This window comes from Amblyomma mixtum, chromosome 6 (assembly GCF_055824585.1).
Source record: "Amblyomma mixtum isolate Tamu chromosome 6, ASM5582458v1, whole genome shotgun sequence".
NCBI lineage: Eukaryota > Metazoa > Arthropoda > Arachnida > Ixodida > Ixodidae > Amblyomma > Amblyomma mixtum.
The window spans coordinates 51,828,226-51,848,910 of NC_143017.1; the positions used below are offsets into that span (position 1 = coordinate 51,828,226).

General features: G+C 48.1%; 1 protein-coding gene across 5 annotated transcripts in view; it reads right to left on the reverse strand.

The window, feature by feature from the left end:
- Positions 1-1,171: 1,171 nt before the first annotated feature.
- Vha100-1 (V-type ATPase subunit a family protein Vha100-1) overlaps positions 1,172-20,685 on the reverse strand; it is a 44,875-nt gene continuing 25,361 nt past the window's right edge. For all 5 annotated transcript variants that reach the window (XM_089547917.1, XM_089547918.1, XM_089547916.1 and 2 more), the window contains 12 exons: positions 19,884-19,977; positions 19,297-19,509; positions 13,075-13,225; positions 11,736-11,875; positions 11,237-11,373; positions 8,631-8,709; positions 8,439-8,557; positions 7,731-7,953; positions 5,806-5,940; positions 5,233-5,494; positions 4,050-4,221; positions 1,172-1,513 (listed from right to left, as the gene is read on the reverse strand). In XM_089547917.1, the coding sequence (XP_089404043.1) occupies positions 1,417-1,513; positions 4,050-4,221; positions 5,233-5,494; positions 5,806-5,940; positions 7,731-7,953; positions 8,439-8,557; positions 8,631-8,709; positions 11,237-11,373; positions 11,736-11,875; positions 13,075-13,225; positions 19,297-19,509; positions 19,884-19,977 (1,822 nt within the window). In that variant the 3' untranslated portion in view covers positions 1,172-1,416. The remainder of the gene's footprint in view (positions 1,514-4,049; positions 4,222-5,232; positions 5,495-5,805; positions 5,941-7,730; positions 7,954-8,438; positions 8,558-8,630; positions 8,710-11,236; positions 11,374-11,735; positions 11,876-13,074; positions 13,226-19,296; positions 19,510-19,883; positions 19,978-20,685) is intronic.

The window sequence follows — 20,685 nt, forward strand, 5'->3', positions numbered from 1 at the left end:
TAAAACTTTATTATAAAAGGAATTCGGGGCACGCACCTGGGTCCCCGCAAAACCGCACAATAATTTACTTGGGATGCACACTATCCTGTCTCTTCAGTTTGCCTTTAGTTTTAGTGCTGAGATGAGAGTTTGAAAGTGATGATCCATGAACAAAACATCACCCCACCACATATGGGATGCTTCACACGTGAGAGGTGCACTTCAGGAGTGCACCAAGGGTGGAAAGGCTGTACCAATCTGACCTGTTGTGCCAAGTTGCTCCAGAACGGCATTTTGTGTGGCAACTTTCCATTGCAGGTATACAGCGCCAAGTGTTATTGTCGGCTGAGCAATACTGGGCGCTCGCTACAAAAAGGACGCAGCGTAGGTGCAGCCGCATCCACATCCACGAGAGTTTGGTTCACTCGTGATGCTTGTCCTAAAGCTGTTATCGCAGTGGCTTTCGCGAAAGGCTGGTAGCACAAGCATGAGTAAAAGTAAGTACAGCCCCCATCAAAAGTATACAGCCCAAGGGGTTTGGTTGTAAGCTGTTTAGTGGGGCTCCCTAGCACATCTAGCTGCCTAAACCATGGGAAGATTGAGGACGCGATGCCATTCCTCTTCCGGGAGGTTGTGGTCACTGAGGATGCATAACGAGACACGCAGCAGGTCTCACAAGCAGACCCACTGGACTGTATACTTTTGACGGGGGAGTGTACTGTTAAAGCGCCTCTGAAAAGGGCTTTGAATGAAGTTGCGGCCTGCCTAGGATTATCAAGGATGCTACTTCACCATATTCGTCAGCAAGAATTTTTTAATGCACTTTGTGGAAGCTGAACTATATGTGGTCAAAATTTCCGCTTTTTCGCGCCCGTCATCAATTTTCGCACACGGAAATGTTGCCGCTCCTCTGCCGGCCCCATCTCAAGCTCCACCCATTGGGTCCCTCCGCGACTTCCGCCGGTTGCTGACGCGGGAATTCCGAGGGGGGCTTTTTGACTGGCTGGAGTGGCTGTGGCCGTAATCCCCATCTGCTGATGTCACTTGCACGACATGGCATTGTATGCTAGGTTTCTCACGAAATTGTAGCCATGACACTTCAGCTTGTAGCCGTTTTGGATGGGCAATGATCAGGAAACAATGATAGACCAATACTTGTACTAACACAAGTATGAAGCATTCACAGGTTGGCTCAGATTTGCAAGCTATATTTTATTTCATACATACAACAACAACAGTCAGTGACGCCGAAGTTGACATTAAAAGTGGTTAATTTGAACACAATATTGCAGAGATCCATGCAGGAGAAAAGCCAGAGGGGGCTTGGCATGAGACAGCAGATAAACAGGGATAGCTATGCAACTAAAGAAACTTGACTAATAGTATATTAGTACTTCTCAAAGCCTATTTCAGACTAGGCACAATGACCAGAGTGAACTAGTCTTCCGTACCGGAGGTCTCCAGTATGGTGTCAAATGCAAATGGCACAAACATGTGTCCCTCCCCTCGGTAGAACTTGCTCTGGAACTCCACCCTGCATGGGAGAGTACAGCGTCAGTAAGCAGAGAAGCTACAGAGGTTCTTCAGCAGGACATACCGTATTTCTCGCATAATGATCGCACCCCCAAATTTTGTTCGCAAAATTTATTTTTTTTATTCCCCGCGTAATGATCGCACCCTGAACTTGCCGCTGCAATTTGTCGACAATGTTGAGTCTAGCCGACGATGATCGTACTTGCTATCTGTCTGACAGATGGCACGTGCAGATGATCATCTTGCTCTGTCAGCATTGGAGCGGCAGCCGCCTGTTGGCGGACCTTTAGTCACACAGGCAGTCTAAATGCGGTTATGCTTAATCGCGGATACCAATCTTATCTGCGGAAATCTCGAATCACGGTTCGCCGTTGTTGCAAGGCTCGCCACTGTTCTGGGTTGCGGTGCAACGAAGTGACGCGGTGATCCGGTTAAACTTTTTTGTTCTCGTAAATAATAAGCCCTGGGATACGGGAACGTCAAAAATGAATCCGCCTTGAGGATCACTGGCCTGTACAGAGTTGCTGGTCGGAGTAATAACTGCAATACAAGCTTGTTTTACGTTCACAGCCGCGTAGCAGCTGCCGCCATTGCAGCGCGAGTGACCCTATCTGCTTGCACGCCAGCTCCGCTGCTAAGGCGTCGCTGAAATCGATCGTATATATTTCTTTTAATACGAAGCAATTGGGTTGTCAGTAAGGCAGCATTATAAGTAGAACATTCATTATAGCGCTGGTCAGTTCAAAAGCGCCGTCCACTGTGGCTTCGATACGAAACAAGTTAGGCCTAGCAACGACTAGGGAGTACAGAGCGCCGTCGTCCGCCGCGCTCGCGGGCGGCATCATTGCGGTAAGCTTGCGGAATCTGGTGCCGCGAGCGTTCCGAATTTGTCGCCTACTTAAGCGATGCGGCAGGGACCGGACATTTTTCGGAGTAACGGCGGTAAAATGCGTAACTTGAGCGCCGCGGGACGTTGCTGTTACGCTGTTGCTGCGCCATCAGACGAGTTCGAAGGCTGCATAAGCGCCGTCGCGCCACGGGGCGGCGCTTTTATGCAGCCTTCGAACTTCGAATGTGATTTAGTGCGAAGAAAGTACGTTCTTGAAGCGGGCCAGCTCGTGCGCTCTTCGCACTCTTTATCTTATCGGCTAACGACGTAAGCCGAGATCGCCGATCTCGGTTCGCGATAACCGCATTTGGCGGCGTCGCGGGTAGCGCGCCCGAGTTACCCGAGTGACAAGGGTAGTCTGACCTGCAACTTGTTTGCGTTTTCGGGGCTCAAAAATTTTTTTGTTAAAAATTTACCCCACGTAATGATCGCACCCCTAAATTTGCGTCAATTTTTTGAAAAAAAAAAAGTGCAATCATTATGTGAGTAAATACGGTAGTATAACATCAACTTTAAACAAGGTTACCTCCAATAGGCAAACTGCGCCACAGGTCGGGGACAGTGGCATCTTTAAGGAGCTCAAGGAATAACTGAATAGATGTTTGCATGTAGACAAAAAGCCTGACAAGAGTGATGGCAAATTGTGGGTGGACTAATTGAATATGTTGTTCTATGTATAAATGCAAGTTTTTATGATGCAACCATTAGGAAAACTACTGAAGCCCGTGCACACAAAACAGAGGCCCACAACGAGTGGCCTCACCGGACTACAGGTACTGTGTGATAGTTCTAAAAATTTTTATTTTGTTTTTCCAGAGCTGTGAATGTTTCCCTGTGCACCTTTCTCAATTATTCTAATTTCATTCTTCGTTTACTGATTGTGCCTATACACTCCAACACAACCAGATACTTTCAAGCACTTCCGATAAGCTCGAAAAGATTTAATATGTCCCATTACATTTGCCTTAGTATGCAATAACGGGAGATTTTATGACTAATAAATTTTACTGGAACCTTTACAGTAGCTTTTTCGCAGTTTTCCGATCCTTTGTGGCAAATTTCACAGCCAAGTGGAGTTTTGTTTCAGTAAAAATTTGATATTTTCCCATTTCGCGGCCTCATTCGGGAAACTTGCCGTGTGCTACGTTATGAGCTGGATGTCCATCCATGTTCACTTAATACTTGCTGTAGGAAAAACTTTCTATCTTGCTCTTGGTGATTTCAAACAACAATTTAAGCTGTCACATTCGCCAGTTTAGCAAAGCAACACACGACGTTTTGCAATGGTTTCCATGAAGTCTTATCTCGTGATATCATACCCCAAATAAAGCTCAATTTTGGTTTCAGTTTCCTGGCCTTGATACGAATCGAATACGAATGACACTTTAAACTTGGTCTTTGAATAATGTGCCAATGCCGTGCGGTTTTGCTCTGGTTGGATTTATGAAAGTTGGCACTATTCGGTTGCTGCCGAATATTAGGGACATCCTCCAACATCAATTTCTCAAATAGAATATGAAATGAATAACAAACATACGCAGTTCGTGTTTGAAATTTCGAATATTTGCACACCCCTAATGAACAATTGACACCCTACTTTGCATTTTGGCTCTTTAAATGCGAAGGCTTGAATGCAGCAATGTCATACCAGTGCAGACGTAGGGCATGCAGGAAGGCAGACAGCCCCTCCATGATGAGCAGTACGGCCACCGTGAGGAAAGCCCAGGCAGCAAACGTCATGTACATCAGGAAGCCACCAACCACGCTGATGGGCATCAGGCCATTCTTCAGCACCATGTTCCACAGCACCTCCGAGAGCTCTGCACGTTGCATGCATGAGACAATGACAACAGAGGGTCAGCTGTGATACTACTGTCATCATCATTACTATGAGCCTGACTATGCCCACTGCAGGGCAAAGGCCTCTCCCATGTCTCTCCAATTAACCCTGTCCTTTGCCAGTCACGGCCACCATATCCCTGCAAACTTCTTAATCTCATCCGCCCACCTAACTTTCTCTGCTATGCTTACCTTCTCTTGGAATCCACTCCGTTACCCTCATGGACCAGTGGTTATCTTGCCTTCACATTACACGCCCTGCCCAAGCCCATTTCTTCCTCTTCATTTCGACTAGGATGTCATTAAGCCGCGTTTGTTCCCTCAACCACTCCGCCCGCTTCCGGTCTCTTAACGTTACACCTATCATTTTTCTTTCCATAGCTCGCTGCGTTGTCCCTAACTTAAGCTGAACCCTCTTTGCTAGCCTCCACGTTTCTGCCCAATAGGTGAGCACCGGTAAGATATAGCTGAGGGAAACTCAAAGGTGCCAAGCTAATGTCATGTCACCCCGCCTCTTGCCGCAGTCAGCTCGGTCCCTGGTCCTACATAAGCTAGATTGAAAATTTTTGCGAAAGGGTGATGGGCGATTCAATATCGCTCAGTTCTTCGTTTTCCTTAACCTTGGTGTGCAAACCTTTCAGGGCCCTTGAAAAAGAAATCACTTTGCTGGGCAAAGCGGCTTGAACAACAGAAAATTTTGCCAGTTCCCATGTTTCACTTGCAAGCTGCGAACGCCCCCAACTCCAAAGAGCTGTACAGTTATGCTACACAGTTTATGCACAAATGCAACTTTAAGAAAATAAAGAAAAATAAAGGGCTTGCGCACGAGGAAATATGGTCTCATCAATGCTTGAGCATTGCTTTTCAAGTCTGGTTTTTTTACTTCTCAACTGCGTTTGCAGCATCTAAACTTGGGTTTCTCCAAATGCCAAACTAGGCACTCCAACAGGCCTGCACACTGAAGCATCAGCGGGATGCTAAGTTGCACTCACGTGCGTGAGCCAGGCTGAGCGCCCAGAGTCGGAGGTAGGATGCAGTGTGGGACACGGAGCCGAGGCAGTACTCGATGGTGTGGATGGTCTGGTTGATGAAGGTGTCGCCAAAGTTGAACTCGCCAGACTCATCACCATGACCATGGCCACCACCACCAACACTGGCAGCCCTGGGTGGTTCCGGAACTGCATTGGCCGCTGTGCCGTCTTCACCTTCCTTCAGGGCAGTATGGTCAGGCCGTCCTGCACCGGCGTTGGTGCCCTGAACACAGATGGATGAAGGCTTCAGAACTGGTCTTCCCTAACCAGCGTTCTTGGGAAACACTCAAGGCAGCAGTGGGCGACAGGAAAAGATAAGACAATCACAACAATATTTGCAAATCACAGCACAACAAGCAACAGCGCAGACAGTTATCGAATCTGGCAACTGAATTGAGCATAAAGTCTTCAGCAGCAAATGACTTGCTCTGAAATAGTTGGTGTCTAGAGCAAATTTCATGCCTTTACTAAAGAGCATGAATGCTTGGGAATTCGCCAAGTATTGGCACGGTACTGTCCTGGGGAAGCCTCTACCTGTGCGTTGGAGTGGCCACTCGCGGCAATCCTGGACGCAAGCTGGTGCTTGCGGCGCAGATACAGAGGCTTGGCAAGCAGGATCCAGGGAATGCATATCACGGCCAAGATGACCAGGAAGCTCTGCATCCCCCTCTGCACAAAACAGAGCGAACACAGTGTGAGCCTCGCCAGTGCGTTTTCAAAGCATAACGCACCCTTCCAATTGAAGCCGAGTTCACAGAACACCTCAGTGGCACATGAATATTGCACTGAGTTGCGCAAGTACATTTCTCCTGAGCGCCATCAGAGTACAATTCTCTCAGCTATACTATAGAAAAAGTTACAGGTGTTAACAGAGAGCAAAAAAAACAATTGAACACCAGGTATAGCGCTTTCAGAACGACATATGTGTAAAAATTTGTCACCAATCACATCTTGGCACACTAAACAGTTTAAAATGTAACGCGATTAGTATCAGAGTGAATCAGTTTGACCAAGACTGCAGGCAGACTAAACTGACCTACAGAAGAGTATTGCTTGTGTAAAGGCATGTACAAAAGCCCAGATTTAGTAATCTATGGCGGCATGTTCAGTGCAATGGGTCCGAGAACTTTTATGCTGCGATCTTAAATTCATTATGAGATTCTAGAATCAGCAAGCCATCAATTGTCATCATGCCTGAGATAACTGAGCACCAGAAACTTACGACCTTACTACAATGCTTAACACAATGGCAGAGAGGGAGAAAAAAAAAGATTAGGCCTAAAAGATGTTGGCCAAAATTTCCGAAAGCTCTGCCACCCACCATCCCCAATCCCTGGGAGAGTGAGCTGCTCCACCTGCTGCAGGCGGCTGCGAAGCAGTAAACATTTGACAGGCCGCGCAGACATCGCCCCGTTGACAGACCTACACATTGACACATGTCCAGCCAGCATTACAATCCTTCATCCTCTCGCCCTCGCTTTCTCCCTCCTCTCAGTGTCTGCCCAATGCCACGGATGCTCTTGGCTGCCCATATCACCCATGCAGTGGGGAACCACCACTCCAGCTTCAACTCATACCATTAAACCAGCAACCCAGATCTGAGGACACAGACTAACTAAACCTTTCTCTCTCTGAATGAGGAAAGCTGTAGCTAACTACACGATGCAACATGCGACTGAGTTTTAATGCACCATTACCTCACCAGTGGCTCCTAATCTTGTGCTCTGCTCCATGAGAAAGAAGCACAGGCAAAAGAAATGATTTAGCGTGGCTAGGCCGAATGCGACTCAGGCGTGCTAGCACTTCGGTTTCGGTTTGCGGCTCAGTTTTCAAGGTCAGGCACGCAAAAGATCAGCGAAGTCAGTGAGTGGGGTCCTAGTAGTAGCACACTACTACTAGAAGGGGACACTCTGCCTTAAGGGTATGAAGCGATAGCCTCAATCGGTCAATGCCCATATATGCAGAACTGGTCATTCTCGGCATTATATTCATATATCCCTGGGAGTCCTTATACCACTCCTGATCCAATGGTTAAGTGATTCGTCACTGCCCTGCAACGACAGGTGCTGCCACCGATGGGGCTCATGAGACCCAGGCTGCTCTTCTTGAGCAACCCATGTTGCCATAGTGGCAAAATCAACGAATGGGGGTCTTGGTGTTAGAGCACTAAGACTGCCATTACGAACTGGACAAAAAGAACTAAAGACCACCATGCTACTGCCCCACTCTTAATTTCATTCTGCCCATGCAGCATTGAAATACTGTTTATCCTCACCTGCCCATTGTAGAACTCTACCTGAACATTGCCATAGTGGCGAAATCAACGAATGGGGGTCTTTGTGTTAGAGTAGTAAGACTGCCGTGACGCACTGGACAAAAGGAACTAAAGACCGCCATGCTACTGCCCCACTCTCCATCTCATTCAGCCCACGCAGCGTTGAAGTACTGTTTTTCCTCACCTGCCCATTGTAGAACTCCGCCTGGTAGCAGGGCTCGGACGGGTAGGAGAAGAGGAACATGTTGATGAGCGTGATGAGCAGGCTGGGCGCGCAGTAGGTGTCCTTGCCAAAGTTGATGGTCCACTTGGCAAAGATGATGATCACCAGGTAGCCAAAGATGGAGCACAGGAACAGCAGCTGGGGCACAAACTCACACCACACATTGGCCATGTTGTTGAAGAACCTGGTTAAGAGAAGAAGAGCTTCGCTGGCACCTGTTCTGCAGAACTGGAGAGACGCTGGCTAAAAACCAGCAATAATGGAGGAAAGCAAAACGGACAAACCAACACCTCCATACACGACAAGGTTTTTGAGAGCTGGCAGAGGTGCAACGAGCAGTGCAAAGACTTACGAGACCGACGGAGACATCACACAAAGACGCCGACTACCAACTCTGCTCATTGTTTACACAGGCAGCTTAAATATCACTCCAAGCAAACACACGACGAGCAAATGCCACTGCACTGTTAAGGAATCTCACTCAGCCCACCATCCCATCTGTCATCCGAAGCCACATCCAGAAACAAAACTTCTTTCTGTAATAATACAATGGATTGCACACCTTCAGATTGCTCTATTTGACGCAGTCAAAAGATTTTCCAGGTTAGCTTGCTCGTGGTCTCAATTATCACAATGCACTGGTCAAAATTAAGAGTTTTCGTCACTCGCCTGTGGTTCCAGAGGCTGAGAAAAACTCCAAACAGCATCTGAGACACGCCCAGGATGACCGACGTTTTCATCTTGTATGAATTCGTGAAGGGAATCTTGTTGGTGGCCAGCTGCCATACCTGTGAACAGACGACATTCATTTCAAGACACCATGCTCAAACAGCGATGCAAACAAAACATTACAAAACTTACAGGATCCACACCAAATGGGTACGGTGTTCCCATATAGTTGTCAACTGGGTCCAGCTGCTCGTGCTCTTGGTAGATTGACCTAGAGACAATGCAACAAACACGAAAATTGGCCATTAGCAGGCTTTTCTGCAACCAAGGTAATTTTCGTGCCACCAAAAGTTCAAGGTTTGTTCAGCTTCAACAGAAAAGCACAACATTTGTTTCTCCGAAATAAAGTGAAGGACCCAGCACACTCATTGACCATATCTTGACTAACATAAGTTCCCCCCAAACTGCGGGAGTTGTTGATTTTCAAATTACTGACCAATATCCTGTTTTAATCACTAATCATTGCACAGAACTATGCATCACCAAACAGTCATTTCATTGCAAACACCATGGAGGGTTCAATGTTAACCCATACATGCCTAGCCTCCTACATGTAGGACACCGCTTGTTTGTGTAGCAACTCTAAAAGTTTGGCACGGAAAAGCTTGCGTCCACCAGCGTAGGTTCTCGAGGATCTAAACTTTTCCTGTTCAAGGGCTGTGTTGTGTGCATTCTGAAAGATCTGCCAGTCTTCTCTAGACGCCATTTTTGAAATTCGACCCCATCAACTGCATTGTAATTCGGCAAAAAAAATTTTTGTGCATTCTCATAAGGAAAGCATTGCGCATGATGAGAAATGCGATTTTAAAGTCAATGTCAGATGTTTGAAGCTTCGCCACAAGTAATGGGTAGTGAATTTGCCTAGCATGCTGCACTGTGGGACAACTCAAAAGTCTATGTTGAAAAAAAAAAAATATTTCCGCCAATGAAAGGATATCTCTGAATTGTAAAGTGAAACAAATATTTTATTTCAAAAATATTTTAATTTTTTCACATTTATGAAGTTTCACCATGCATGGCTTCAGGAACCATTTATAGTGCAATGGTGAAAGAGGGGCAGGACTGTCGCTGCTGTGTGCTGAGAGTTCTGCTTTCTGCTCAAGCAGACAGTTTCGAAATAGATAAACAAACGAGATGTGATGGGGGGGGGGGGGGATCACCCTGAGCAAGATCAGGATGCTTTAGAATGTGGAGGTATGTCACATGAAAGTGTTACTACACTTTTTGACCCTGCACCGTTATGTGTTGAATGTGAACTGTCAAAACATACCAGTTTTGATGCAGAAACCAGCAGCAGCCCTCAAAGCCATAAACTTGATCAACTGATTGATTGATCAACTGAATTTTTTTTTTGTTCCACACATTACAGTGTGTTGTTCTGCTTGGCCTAGTTGGTACATCTCTCATTACTGAAGTGCTAACGAAACACAAATACCTTAGGTGCTGTGGACTTTCAAGTCTTTCCATGCAACATGTATGGCAACTGATATCTTTGTTACAAAATCCGCTACTTCAACGTATGTGGTGCCTTTGTTTCCATCAGGAAGCCTTGCCTAGTAAAGTAGGCTGTGAGCTGGCAGCTAGCATACGTGGCTGCATTCGATGGTGCAGAGTTGCAAGCTTCTCCTGGCTAACAGACGTGCTGAAACCAAATGCGGCAAATTTAACCAACTACATGCTTCAAATATGAATCACCACAGAATGCTTGAGACTGCTTTGAAGAAATTGGCGACTAACTACACGGGACAGATCACAGCAGCCCAGACGACAGATTCATTCAGATTCAAAGTAATGGCCATTGTCCGGCAACATTTTAAGTCACAGACACTATCTTTACAAAGAATGATTGCTTGTGTGGCATCTAAAAAAAGTGCCTCTGCACAAAGAATTCAAAAAGAATATCCCTGTAGGAGGACTTGCCTGTCATCGATGGTGCTAAATCAAAAGAACAAGATAGCACTGCCATTAAGATACAACGTAAGCAGAATCAATCAACTTTAAAGAATCAACTTTAAAGTGCTTTAAAGAACAATTAGATAGCTTAAGATATGTGCGATGGTATAGTACATAGTGTTTGAAGTCCCAAAGCTGCACATGTGGGATGCCGTTGTGGAGAGTTCAGGATTAATCTCCGCCACCTGGGGTTCTTTAGCATGCACTGACATTACACAACCCGCGAGCATTTATGCATTTCGCCTCCACCAAAATATGGCTGCGGCGGCTAGGATTTGATCCAGCGTCCTTGGGTTCAGCAGTCGAATTCCATAGCCACTAGGCTGCCAGAGCGGGCCAAGCCAAGTGCGAATTCTTTGCCATTATATTGCAGTTTGGGCTGAATGTATTTCACTGAACTTGGAATCAGCATCTGATAGTTAAAACCTAAGTCACTGAAACTGAATTAGGAGAATACCTAAAGCAGCAATATTCAAATAGGAAAATCACATCTAAAAAAAAAAAAACATTCAGTGGATTTAGAATACTGCTGCTTCCATCCACTTCACAAGAAAATTCACAGCTGCTGAGATGTTTTTGTCCAAATTACACAAAAAAGCGTGTGGAAATAAAGAAATAAGAATCCAGAATTAAAGTTAATAAAATAGAAATGCAAGAAAGCCTTGCCACCAATTTCTAACCACCATTAAAGTAACACTGCAGACAATAACGACCTCTACCTAAAGACACGTCCAGCCAGCAGGAAAGCAATGCTCTTCTTACAAATTAAACAAAATGGGACATACTTTTTCTCCACAAACCAGGACGAGCCAAAGATGTTGAAGGACTTCGAGAAGGTATCATTGTAAATGAGCCCTGTGTACACGCTAAAGATGCCCATGAGAAGGATGATGTAGCGGCCGCCGAAGAAGGTGTTCCAGATCTGTCCAAAAAGAGAATTGGGGTGCAATACCAATGAAACGCATTGCAAGAGCCCTTCTCAGATTTTCATTTTACACTGGCACCAAACCATCCTGTACAGTCTAAGAAGCCACGAGTTTTTTCACAGCAAGTAAAACTTCATTTGCTCTTTGCACACCACGGAAACTTGATGCTGGTGTCTCAGCCAAGTTCATGTACAAGTTACGTGACACTTTCACCAAATCAACGAGCACTAACTTCCGGTTAATACACCTTGATCAATGAAATGCAGCACTGGACTAGGTGTTCATTACATATGTTCTCCCTGTCCATCCCAGTTACTCAGATACCTGTGCGCCAAGAAAAAAAACGTGGCATGCCCACCTCATTGTCAGATTTCTCAGCCAGCAGAGCCTTCTCCTTGAGCACCATCCACAGAGCAAACAGGAACATGAGAGTGCCATGGCCAGCATCACCGAACATCACCGCAAACAGGAACGGAAAGGTGATGATGGTGAACGGAGCTGCACCAAACGCACGGGTATAAGAGTCACATCTGCTGTTCACAGTGCACTGGAAGTAGTTCTGCCCTGTGATGGTCGATAAAAGTCTTGTTCTCAACTGCACAACTACAGTCGACTGGGCAACAACTGGTGCTGTATTTACATGAAAAAAAAATGCGAATTTTTTTCCCTCTGTTCATCAGTTTAAAACCGCATCTCTCGTTATATTTTGAACCAAAGTACATATGTAACTTTTTTTCTCGTACATACATAACACTTTTTTTTTCTCGCTGTTCTTCAAGACAGCTACAGCGAGTTTCATTCCAGGCTCATGAGCAGCTAAGAGAAGCCAGCTTTTAGACTGGAACCTGGGGCCGTGCTACACACATGAGCAAAGGAGAGTTGCGGCTACGAACGTGGAAGGAAAGCAGTGCCGGCCATTAAGATAAGGCACAGAAAAGGGTTGAGAGAGTAGAAGAAAGTAAACAAGGGAGTACATAAACAGGACTGGGCAGCACGAAATAGGTAGCAGCAATAGCATGGTGGTCAGGGTGGCTGCCGCTGCATGTGTGTGTGCGTTAGCGCGATTGCACGGGAAGAGGGCGAAGCATCTAAAACCTACAATGATGCGGCTATATTAGAACAGGCTGAGTCTGGAGAACGCTGCATAAAGAGTCATGAACAGGCAGCTGCTACAATGACTTCTCCGCAGTGCATCGGTGCGAGGGAGTGAAGTATCCAAAAACAAAGGCGGGGGGGGGGGGGGGGGGGGGGGGGGGGGAGAGAGAGCACTTTATTTAGCAGCTTTGTTTTAGCCGCTGAGGATGGAATGAGCTTGCTACGTGCATTTGAAAAAGCTGTTGAGAACTTGCACTAAGGAGTGCTAACCGACATTTTTATGAAGTGAAATCATCAACTAATTTACTTTGTACCTTATTCAACAGCAGCATTTTTCAAAATTAGGTGGCTTAGATCATGTGCTTTCCTGAATATACATTTTTCCCCCCTCATTCTTTTAAGTAATGTATCAACACAGTTATACTCTATATAAGCCACAGACAGAATTTGTGTCGCAAATGCAGTGCACATTATTTCATGTGGCAAGCCCCCTTCAGTACAGTGACACACTGAAGCCCAGCCAGAGGCAGCCAAGCATATAAGATACAAAACAGCACTATCGAGAGGCCCCTCCTGGATTAGCAAATGCAAGACCACCTCACCCGGGTTCACCTCTCGGTAGCTTGGCACCGCATATGCATCCACAATGTTTTGGAATCCCACAGTGAAGCGGTTGGTGCGGTTGTAGGTGGGCGGAGTCTCCTTGGTCTCCATGCGGTTCAGGATAGATGGCACGGTGTTGCCACCACGATCCTGAAGGAGAGAACAACACAGCACATGCTTACATAGTAAATGCTTACATAGCAGAGAAAACAGATCCAAGCTTTTGTTTGCCACAACCATGAAGATGAACATAAATTGTGGAATAACACATGCGAACTGCATGAAAATGTTGGACATACACAGTCCTGCCCAAGTATAAAAGCCCACTTATGTTTAATAGCTGTTTAATACAAATGAAGGTGACATGACTGATGATGCACATTTGGGCTATGGCGCCAAGTCTTAGATGTAAGTTAAACATCGAAGACATGAGACTCGACTAAAGGGAACACGCAGGTACCACAAACCGACATGTGGGGGATGTGCTGCATGACCCTAGTTGTTCACTTTGGAGCACCCTAACCTCAATGGCTTTCACTTTCTACATGAAAAACTTAAACGAGCTGTGGGTTTTGCAAACTTGAGAAAAAGGCAGAAAAGTGAGTCTGCCATGAGTGTGCAGCATCGCCCTGACTTACACCCTCGAGGTCACTGCCTTGAGGCATTCCTGTTTAAGAAAGTGACCTCGTAGTGTCAGGAACTCTGGGTAGCTCAATGGTAGACAACGCAACCTGCCCTCTCCCTTTCAGAACTAAGTCACTGCATTTTAAAGCAACGGCTGTATATGGCACGCTGCCACTTCCGCTGTCAGCCACTACAACTGATGCACTCTCAGCTCAGTGGCTGGGCAAGCCTTCCAGCAAGTCTCTGCTTTTTGTAGGGCTCAAAATTTGGCTAATGCTAGTTGGAATGAAGCCCAGATGGCATCAACCATTTGCTAAGAGCTAAATCTCGCTACTTTGTCTGCAAGTAGCATGGGGACCTGGAGCACTTTTCCTTAAAGCTGGTCACTGTTCTGTACAGACTTTTTCAACTCTTTACTTACCATGCCATAGGCCATCGGTCATAAATGATCGACGTTTTGAACCTGTCGCCAAAAATTCAAGGTGGCACTCCTGGACAAGCTGTGCCATCCAGTTTGCTTCTACAACACAATTTCTTTGGTTTGAGTTTTGGTTTTTAACTTTGTAACGCAAGGAGGTGATGTTAAAAATGAAACATTGATCGGACATAGTACGGCAGTCCCTGATCATAAAGTCAGTTTCGCCGCATGCTCCTCGAAGTTGAAAGGCTATACTGAGCACTTTTGTTGGTTTTTATGCTGTCTTTTTTTTCTTTACACTAGTAGTGGCGAGTTAGACAACCACATGGAATGGGTGGATATCAGTTTCAGTTGAGAGACCATCTCGGAGACCAGTGACATCGGTGCGTGCTTGCGCTGATGTCATGCCAAAAATTAATCAGGCTTATCACGGATTACACTGCGGAAAAAGCACACCACTTAGCCTGCCTATGCAATTCAGATAACTTATGGTTAGTCCACTTTCAATGAACATCTAGAAAATATAAGAAACGAAATCCACTTGACAGCCAGGTTCATACGTAGGCTCAACAGTACTATCACAGTCAAAATTTTACGGAACGTGTGTTCTTGTAAAAAGTTCATTGCACCTCTGCTTTATGACCCAGTCACACAGTACTGTTACCAACAGAAGTAGCATACCTGACACATTTTAAGCAGCTGGATTATGTGGCTGCGCCTAAATAATTTTTTTTCACACACTCGCATCAAGCAAACTTTCGATCACGGCTGTACATGCTAGTATTATGAACTAAGGCCCGCAATACACTAGTGGTGCGGATGAGGCTCCTTTCTATCAGCCTCAATTTACTCTCTGTTATGAACTATCAAACTACGAGCACATTTCAAGTCCTGTTCTTTCCCTCCACCAATAAGTCTGGTCCGGGAAAGCTACAGCCGCCTTTACTCTTTGAACAAACGCCCCATCCATATTGTCACGACCAGAGGAGCCGTGAAGGTAGACGTCGGGAAGAACCCAAGACCGGGAACCTTCTTTTAATTATGGAGCCAGCTTCCACGACACAGAACGGAACAGCGCGCCACGAGAGCCCACCGCCGCTTCGTCGTCGTCTTCGACTCAGCGCGGAGGCCGCGCGGCGCGTTAGGCGCGTGGCATTATTCCCCCCCCCCCCCCCCCCCGCGAAAGCAAACATAGTCTCGATGTGGAATGGGGTATGTACAGTGAGGGGAGGAGGAACAAAAAAAAAGACGGGGTGAGGTGAACTATACAGTGCGCGCTAGATGACATGCAGGGAGAGTCAAGTTCACACGTGGGGTAAGAGGAAAAGGTACGAAACAGCGTGAACACAGCGCTCAGTCACGCGAAAAGTACGGCTTTAAGCGCACTACATGCACGATTTCAGGCCGTTGACGCTGAGGGCCGGCGACCACAGTTCCATGGGGGACAACTTCGTAGTTGACGCTGCTCAGGCGGCGCAGGACTCTGTACGGGCCAAAATACCTCTTTAAAAGCTTTTCGCACAATCCCTTGCGGCGCACTGGTGTCCACACCCACACGTGGTCGCCCGGCTCGTAGTGCACGTCCCTGTGCCGAAGGTTATAGTGTCTGGCATCGGCGGATTGCTGGTCCTTGATGTGCAAGCGGGCCAGCTGACGGGCCTGCTCTGCTTGCTCCACGAAGTGGCCAGCTTCAGGGGGAAGCTCTGCGTCGCCGTACGGCAGCATGGCGTCTAGCATCATGCAGACCTCTCTGCCATACACGAGACAGAACGGGGTGAACTGAGTGGTTTCCTGCGTCGCGGTATTATATGCGAAGGTGACGTACGGCAAGACCTCATCCCAGGTTTTGTGTTCAACGTCGACGTACATCGAGATCATGTCCGCCAATGTTTTGTTGAGCCGTTCCGTTAGACCATTGGTTTGGGGATGATACGCTGTTGTTGGTCGATGAGCAGAATGGCTAAGCGCTAAGATGTCACGTAGGAGTCGGGCTGTAAACGCCTTGCCTCGGTCAGTAATGATGGCCGATGGGGCGCCGTGTCTAAGCACGATGTCGTGCATAAAGAAGTGGGCAACTTCGGCGGCAGTACCTTGCGCAAGGGCCTTCGTTTCAGCGTAGCGGGTCAAGTAGTCTGTGGCGACTACGATCCACTTGTGGCCGGAAGACGAGAGAGGAAATGGCCCCAGAAGGTCCATGCCGACTTTGTCGAATGGTATTTGTGGCGGCTCGATGCACTGAAGCAGTCCAGGAGGCTTGAGCGCGGGTTTTTTTCGCCGCTGGCATTGGCGGCATGTCCGGACATAATGCTTGACACTTGAAGTTAGGTTGGGCTAATAGTTCTGCCGGATTCGGGATAAGGTGCGTGTAACTCCAAGGTGGCCGGAAGTCGGTTCATCATGGCAGGCAAGGAGGACTTCATCCCGCAGATCAGACGGTATGACGAGCAGGTAAGTTGTCGGACTTGAAGTAGAGTTCTTTTTATAAAGCACCCCTCTCCGTAGGCAGAACGACGATAGTCCACGAGCTAGGTTTCGTGGTATTGCAGGGCACCCACCTTCGAGATGTTCGATGAGCAGACGGAGCTCGGCGTCGGCACGCTGTCTGGAAACGAGCTCAGATGTGCTGACCGCTCCAAGGAAGCTATCATCGTCGGTGGTGTCTTGCGGAGGAGGTTCGACGGGAGCGCGTGACAAGGTATCAGCGTCGGTGTGTTTCAGGCCTGACTTGTAGGTGACGGTGAAATCGAATTCCTGCAGGCGTAATGCCCAACGTGCTAGGCGGCCGCAAGGGTCCTTTAAATTTTTCAGCCAGCACAGCGAGTGGTGGTCGGTGACGATACGAAACGGTCTGCCATAGAGGTATGGGCGGAACTTGGCAGCGGCCCAGACTACCGCTAAACATTCTTTTTCCGTGGTAGAGTAGTTCAACTCAGCACGCGACAGTGCGCGGCTGGCGTAGGCAATTACTTTGTCGACACCGTTTTGCTGCTGAACTAGAACGGCGCCAAGACCGACATTGCTCGCATCCGTGTGCACCTCCGTATCGGCATCTTCGTCGAAATGTGCCAAGATGGGCGGTGATTGGAGTAGGCGTCGTAACTCGTCGAAGGCAGTCTGTTGTTCGTTGCCCCAGGAAAACGACGTATCATCACGGGTTAGGAGCGTCAGAGGGCTGGCGAGCTGGGCGAAGTTTCTAATGAAGCAGCGATAATAGGAGCACAGGCCCAGAAAACGTCGGACTGTTTTTTTGTGGGAGGGGACCGGAAAGGCAGCAACGGCAGCAAGCTTCTCTGGGTCAGCGCGGATTCCGTCAGCACTAATGACGTGCCCGAGGAACTTCAATTCGGTGAACCCAAAGTGGCATTTTTCTGGTTTGAGGGAGAGGTTGGCGGATCGAACGGCTTTGAGGACAATCCTGAGGCGGTGCAGATGTTCCGTGAACGTTGCGGAACGTTGCGGAGCGTCGCGTCTACCTTCACGGCTCCTCTGGTCGTGACACTGGTGGAGGTGCGGCCGATGCTCCCTACTCCTGAGGACGACTCGACGCGTCTGCCTCTTGTGACCACCCCTGTCCATCGTGCCAGCCGGAGGATCCGCGGCCTGTCCCCCGAGGCCCTTCCTATTGTCAGCGCGCCTTCAACTACCACTCCACTCATGGCGACGCCACTGCCCGCCCTGCCTACGACTGTCCCTGCAGCCAGCCCCACCTATCTCACCCTTCAGACTCCACGCACGCCTAAGCCCTTTCACGGCGACCTGTTTGAAGATGCCGAAGACTGGTTGGCTCACTACGAACGGGTCGCGACCTTTAACTGCTGGGACGACGCTACAAAGCTTCGTAACGTTTACTTCAGCCTTGAAGACTCTGCACGAACGTGGTTCGAAAACCATGAGACTACTTTCTCTATGTGGCCGGACTTTCGACGTCAGCTCCTGAGTACGTATGCCAACAGCGACCGCCGGGAGAGCGCAGAGCGTGCACTGTCCTCTCGAATTCAGCTTCCCAATGAGGGTGTTGCCATGTACGTCGAGGATGTGAAGCGTCTTTGCCATCACGCCGATCCGGCCATGCCTGAAGAAAAGCTGCAGCACCTGATGCGCGGCGTAAAAGACCAGCTCTTTTCCGGCCTCGTGCGGAACCCGCCCAACACCGTCGCGGAGTTCCTGGCCGACGCCGTGCACATGGAGAAATTGCTGCAGCAAAGATCCCATCAGTACGACCGGCAACTGCGCCAAACGTCGACTCTATCAACGTTGGACCGGTTCGACCATGATCCCAGGACGAATCCGGACTCCCTTCGCGAACTCATCCGTTCCGTGGTCCGCGAGGAGCTGCAGCACCTTCAAGCCACCTTTGCCCCTCGCGTCGATTCCGTCACCAGCGTCATCCGCAAGGAAGTCCGACAGGCACTCAGGGCACAAGACGCTGCAGCTGTGCTGGCACCGCAACCGACCCCATACGATCCCGCGCCGTACCCGACTCCTGTCCAGCCAGTCACGTACGCGGACGTCGTGCGCCGCGCGGCCCCATCTCCTGGACCTTCGCCTTACCCCGCACCTCCACCAGTGTCACGACCAGAGGAGCCGTGAAGGTAGACGTCGGGAAGAACCCAAGACCGGGAGCCTTCTTTTAATTATGGAGCCAGCTTCCACGACACAGAACAGAACAGCGCGCCACGAGAGCTCACCGCCGCTTCGTCGTCGTCTTCGACTCAGCGCGGAGGCCGCGCGGCGCGTTAGGCGCGTGGCAATATGAAACTCAGCTGTCCCTCCACTGCACTCTCCAAAAGTCGCCCAAAAGACAACCACTCGAAGAGACCATAGTAGCTCTATACTGCTGGGTCAAAAGGAGAGGAGAAAGTGTCAGTGAAAGGCCGAGCTGTCTTCACTACACTACAATGCAGCATTCGCCCTCACCTTGTAAAAACTTTTATGAGTGGTCTAGTCCTCACCTGCCAAACGTTTATTCAGGCCAGCACTCAAACAATGCCGCTTAGCACTAAATAACATTGTACGTCTGCACACCAGTTTAATTACAGACAGTGGCATGTTGCGGAATAAAGGGATGCACTGAGTACAACTGGCCATGAGAACACCTGCGCTGATTTCTCCCCTCTGATTATGGAAAGGTGAGCAGTCCCAAGCCCTGCACAAACTCCCAATGGCAGTGTGGACTGACCGTGCCACGGTGGAGTGCCATCTGGATCTTCTCGAGGTCGGAGACTGCACACCAGCACTCGGCAATCAGGCACTTCTGGGTCACATCCAGGTTGAACAGGTTCAGGGCGTGGTAGATGGCCTTGATCTTGCGCACCTTCACGAACCAGTTCTTGATGTTCTTGGCAGCGGCCACCAGCACCCGGTGCCGGTGGTCCTGCGTCTGGCCCAACACCTGCAAAGAGCGCAAAGCAAGCAAAACAGCCCGTTTACCATGAGCACGGCTCAGCGGTACCTTCTTTCTGGTACAAGGCACGGGCCAAAGACAAACTGCTAAAAGCTGCAAGCTTCAGAGAAATTTCAGTAAAGTGCGCACTGCCTGAATCAAGTAGGAGGCCTGCAGAAAACCGAACAAATGATTCCACGATTACAAATGAACTGCTTTCAGGAGGCAAAGTCAACAAATACTGAAAAGGACTTGTTTGAACCCACACAGCTGCATGAACAATGAGTGATACCCCCCTGAAGTGCTTGTCCAAGCTTGCTCAGGGAAATGATTACAGTCGTACTGTAGCAGTCTGCTTGCATAATTTGCTAGCACTTACGCACCGTGTTCAGATCTTCAATGCGGGTCATCACGCCAATGGACATCTCCCTTCGATCGGCTGGTGTCTCGGGGCAAGGGTAGAGGGTGGCACGAAACCTGCACAATAATCTCAGATTAAACACAACGTGTCGCAAAGAAAGTAGCCAAAAAGAAAGCACAGCAGAGTGCTTCACTCACAATGATCTTCAAACTTTTTTAAATCATGCCACATGATATACCACAGCAATTAAAATACCTCCACTTTGGACTGCTAGGAAGCCATTTTCACCAGAGTCTGGAACACTACAAAAGATGCGCAAAAAGTACAGCTTTCTTAATAAAACGTAAAACCAAACTATGGTAACCTTGAAGCGAGACAGCCCAATAACACTAATTCATGGCATTCCAAACGATGCGCACGCACACAAAAATTGTCACCCTAAACGGCATCTTCACTACAATACTCCTTGCATCCACAGTACACTGTGAAACAGGATGATTCTCATTTCTGATGCGCCATCTTAATCATTTAACGGGAACATTGCGGCATGTGGCTTTGCATACAGCACCAGAACAGCTCCATGGCCACATGCACTACTCCATGTGCACATAGCACATATTATCAGCTATATTTGTGCACACAGTGTTAGAGCTGAACATGAGAAGTGATCAAAGAGTGCCGTTAGGAAAAATGGCTCGTGCAGGGGCACGGCGACTGCAGTTCGATCAATCAAGTGACCGGCGAAATTGGAGCTCAATGTAGTATGCCACTTTCCTATAGTTTTGCAGAGAATTTTTGAGGGGATAATCTATGTGTTCGATACA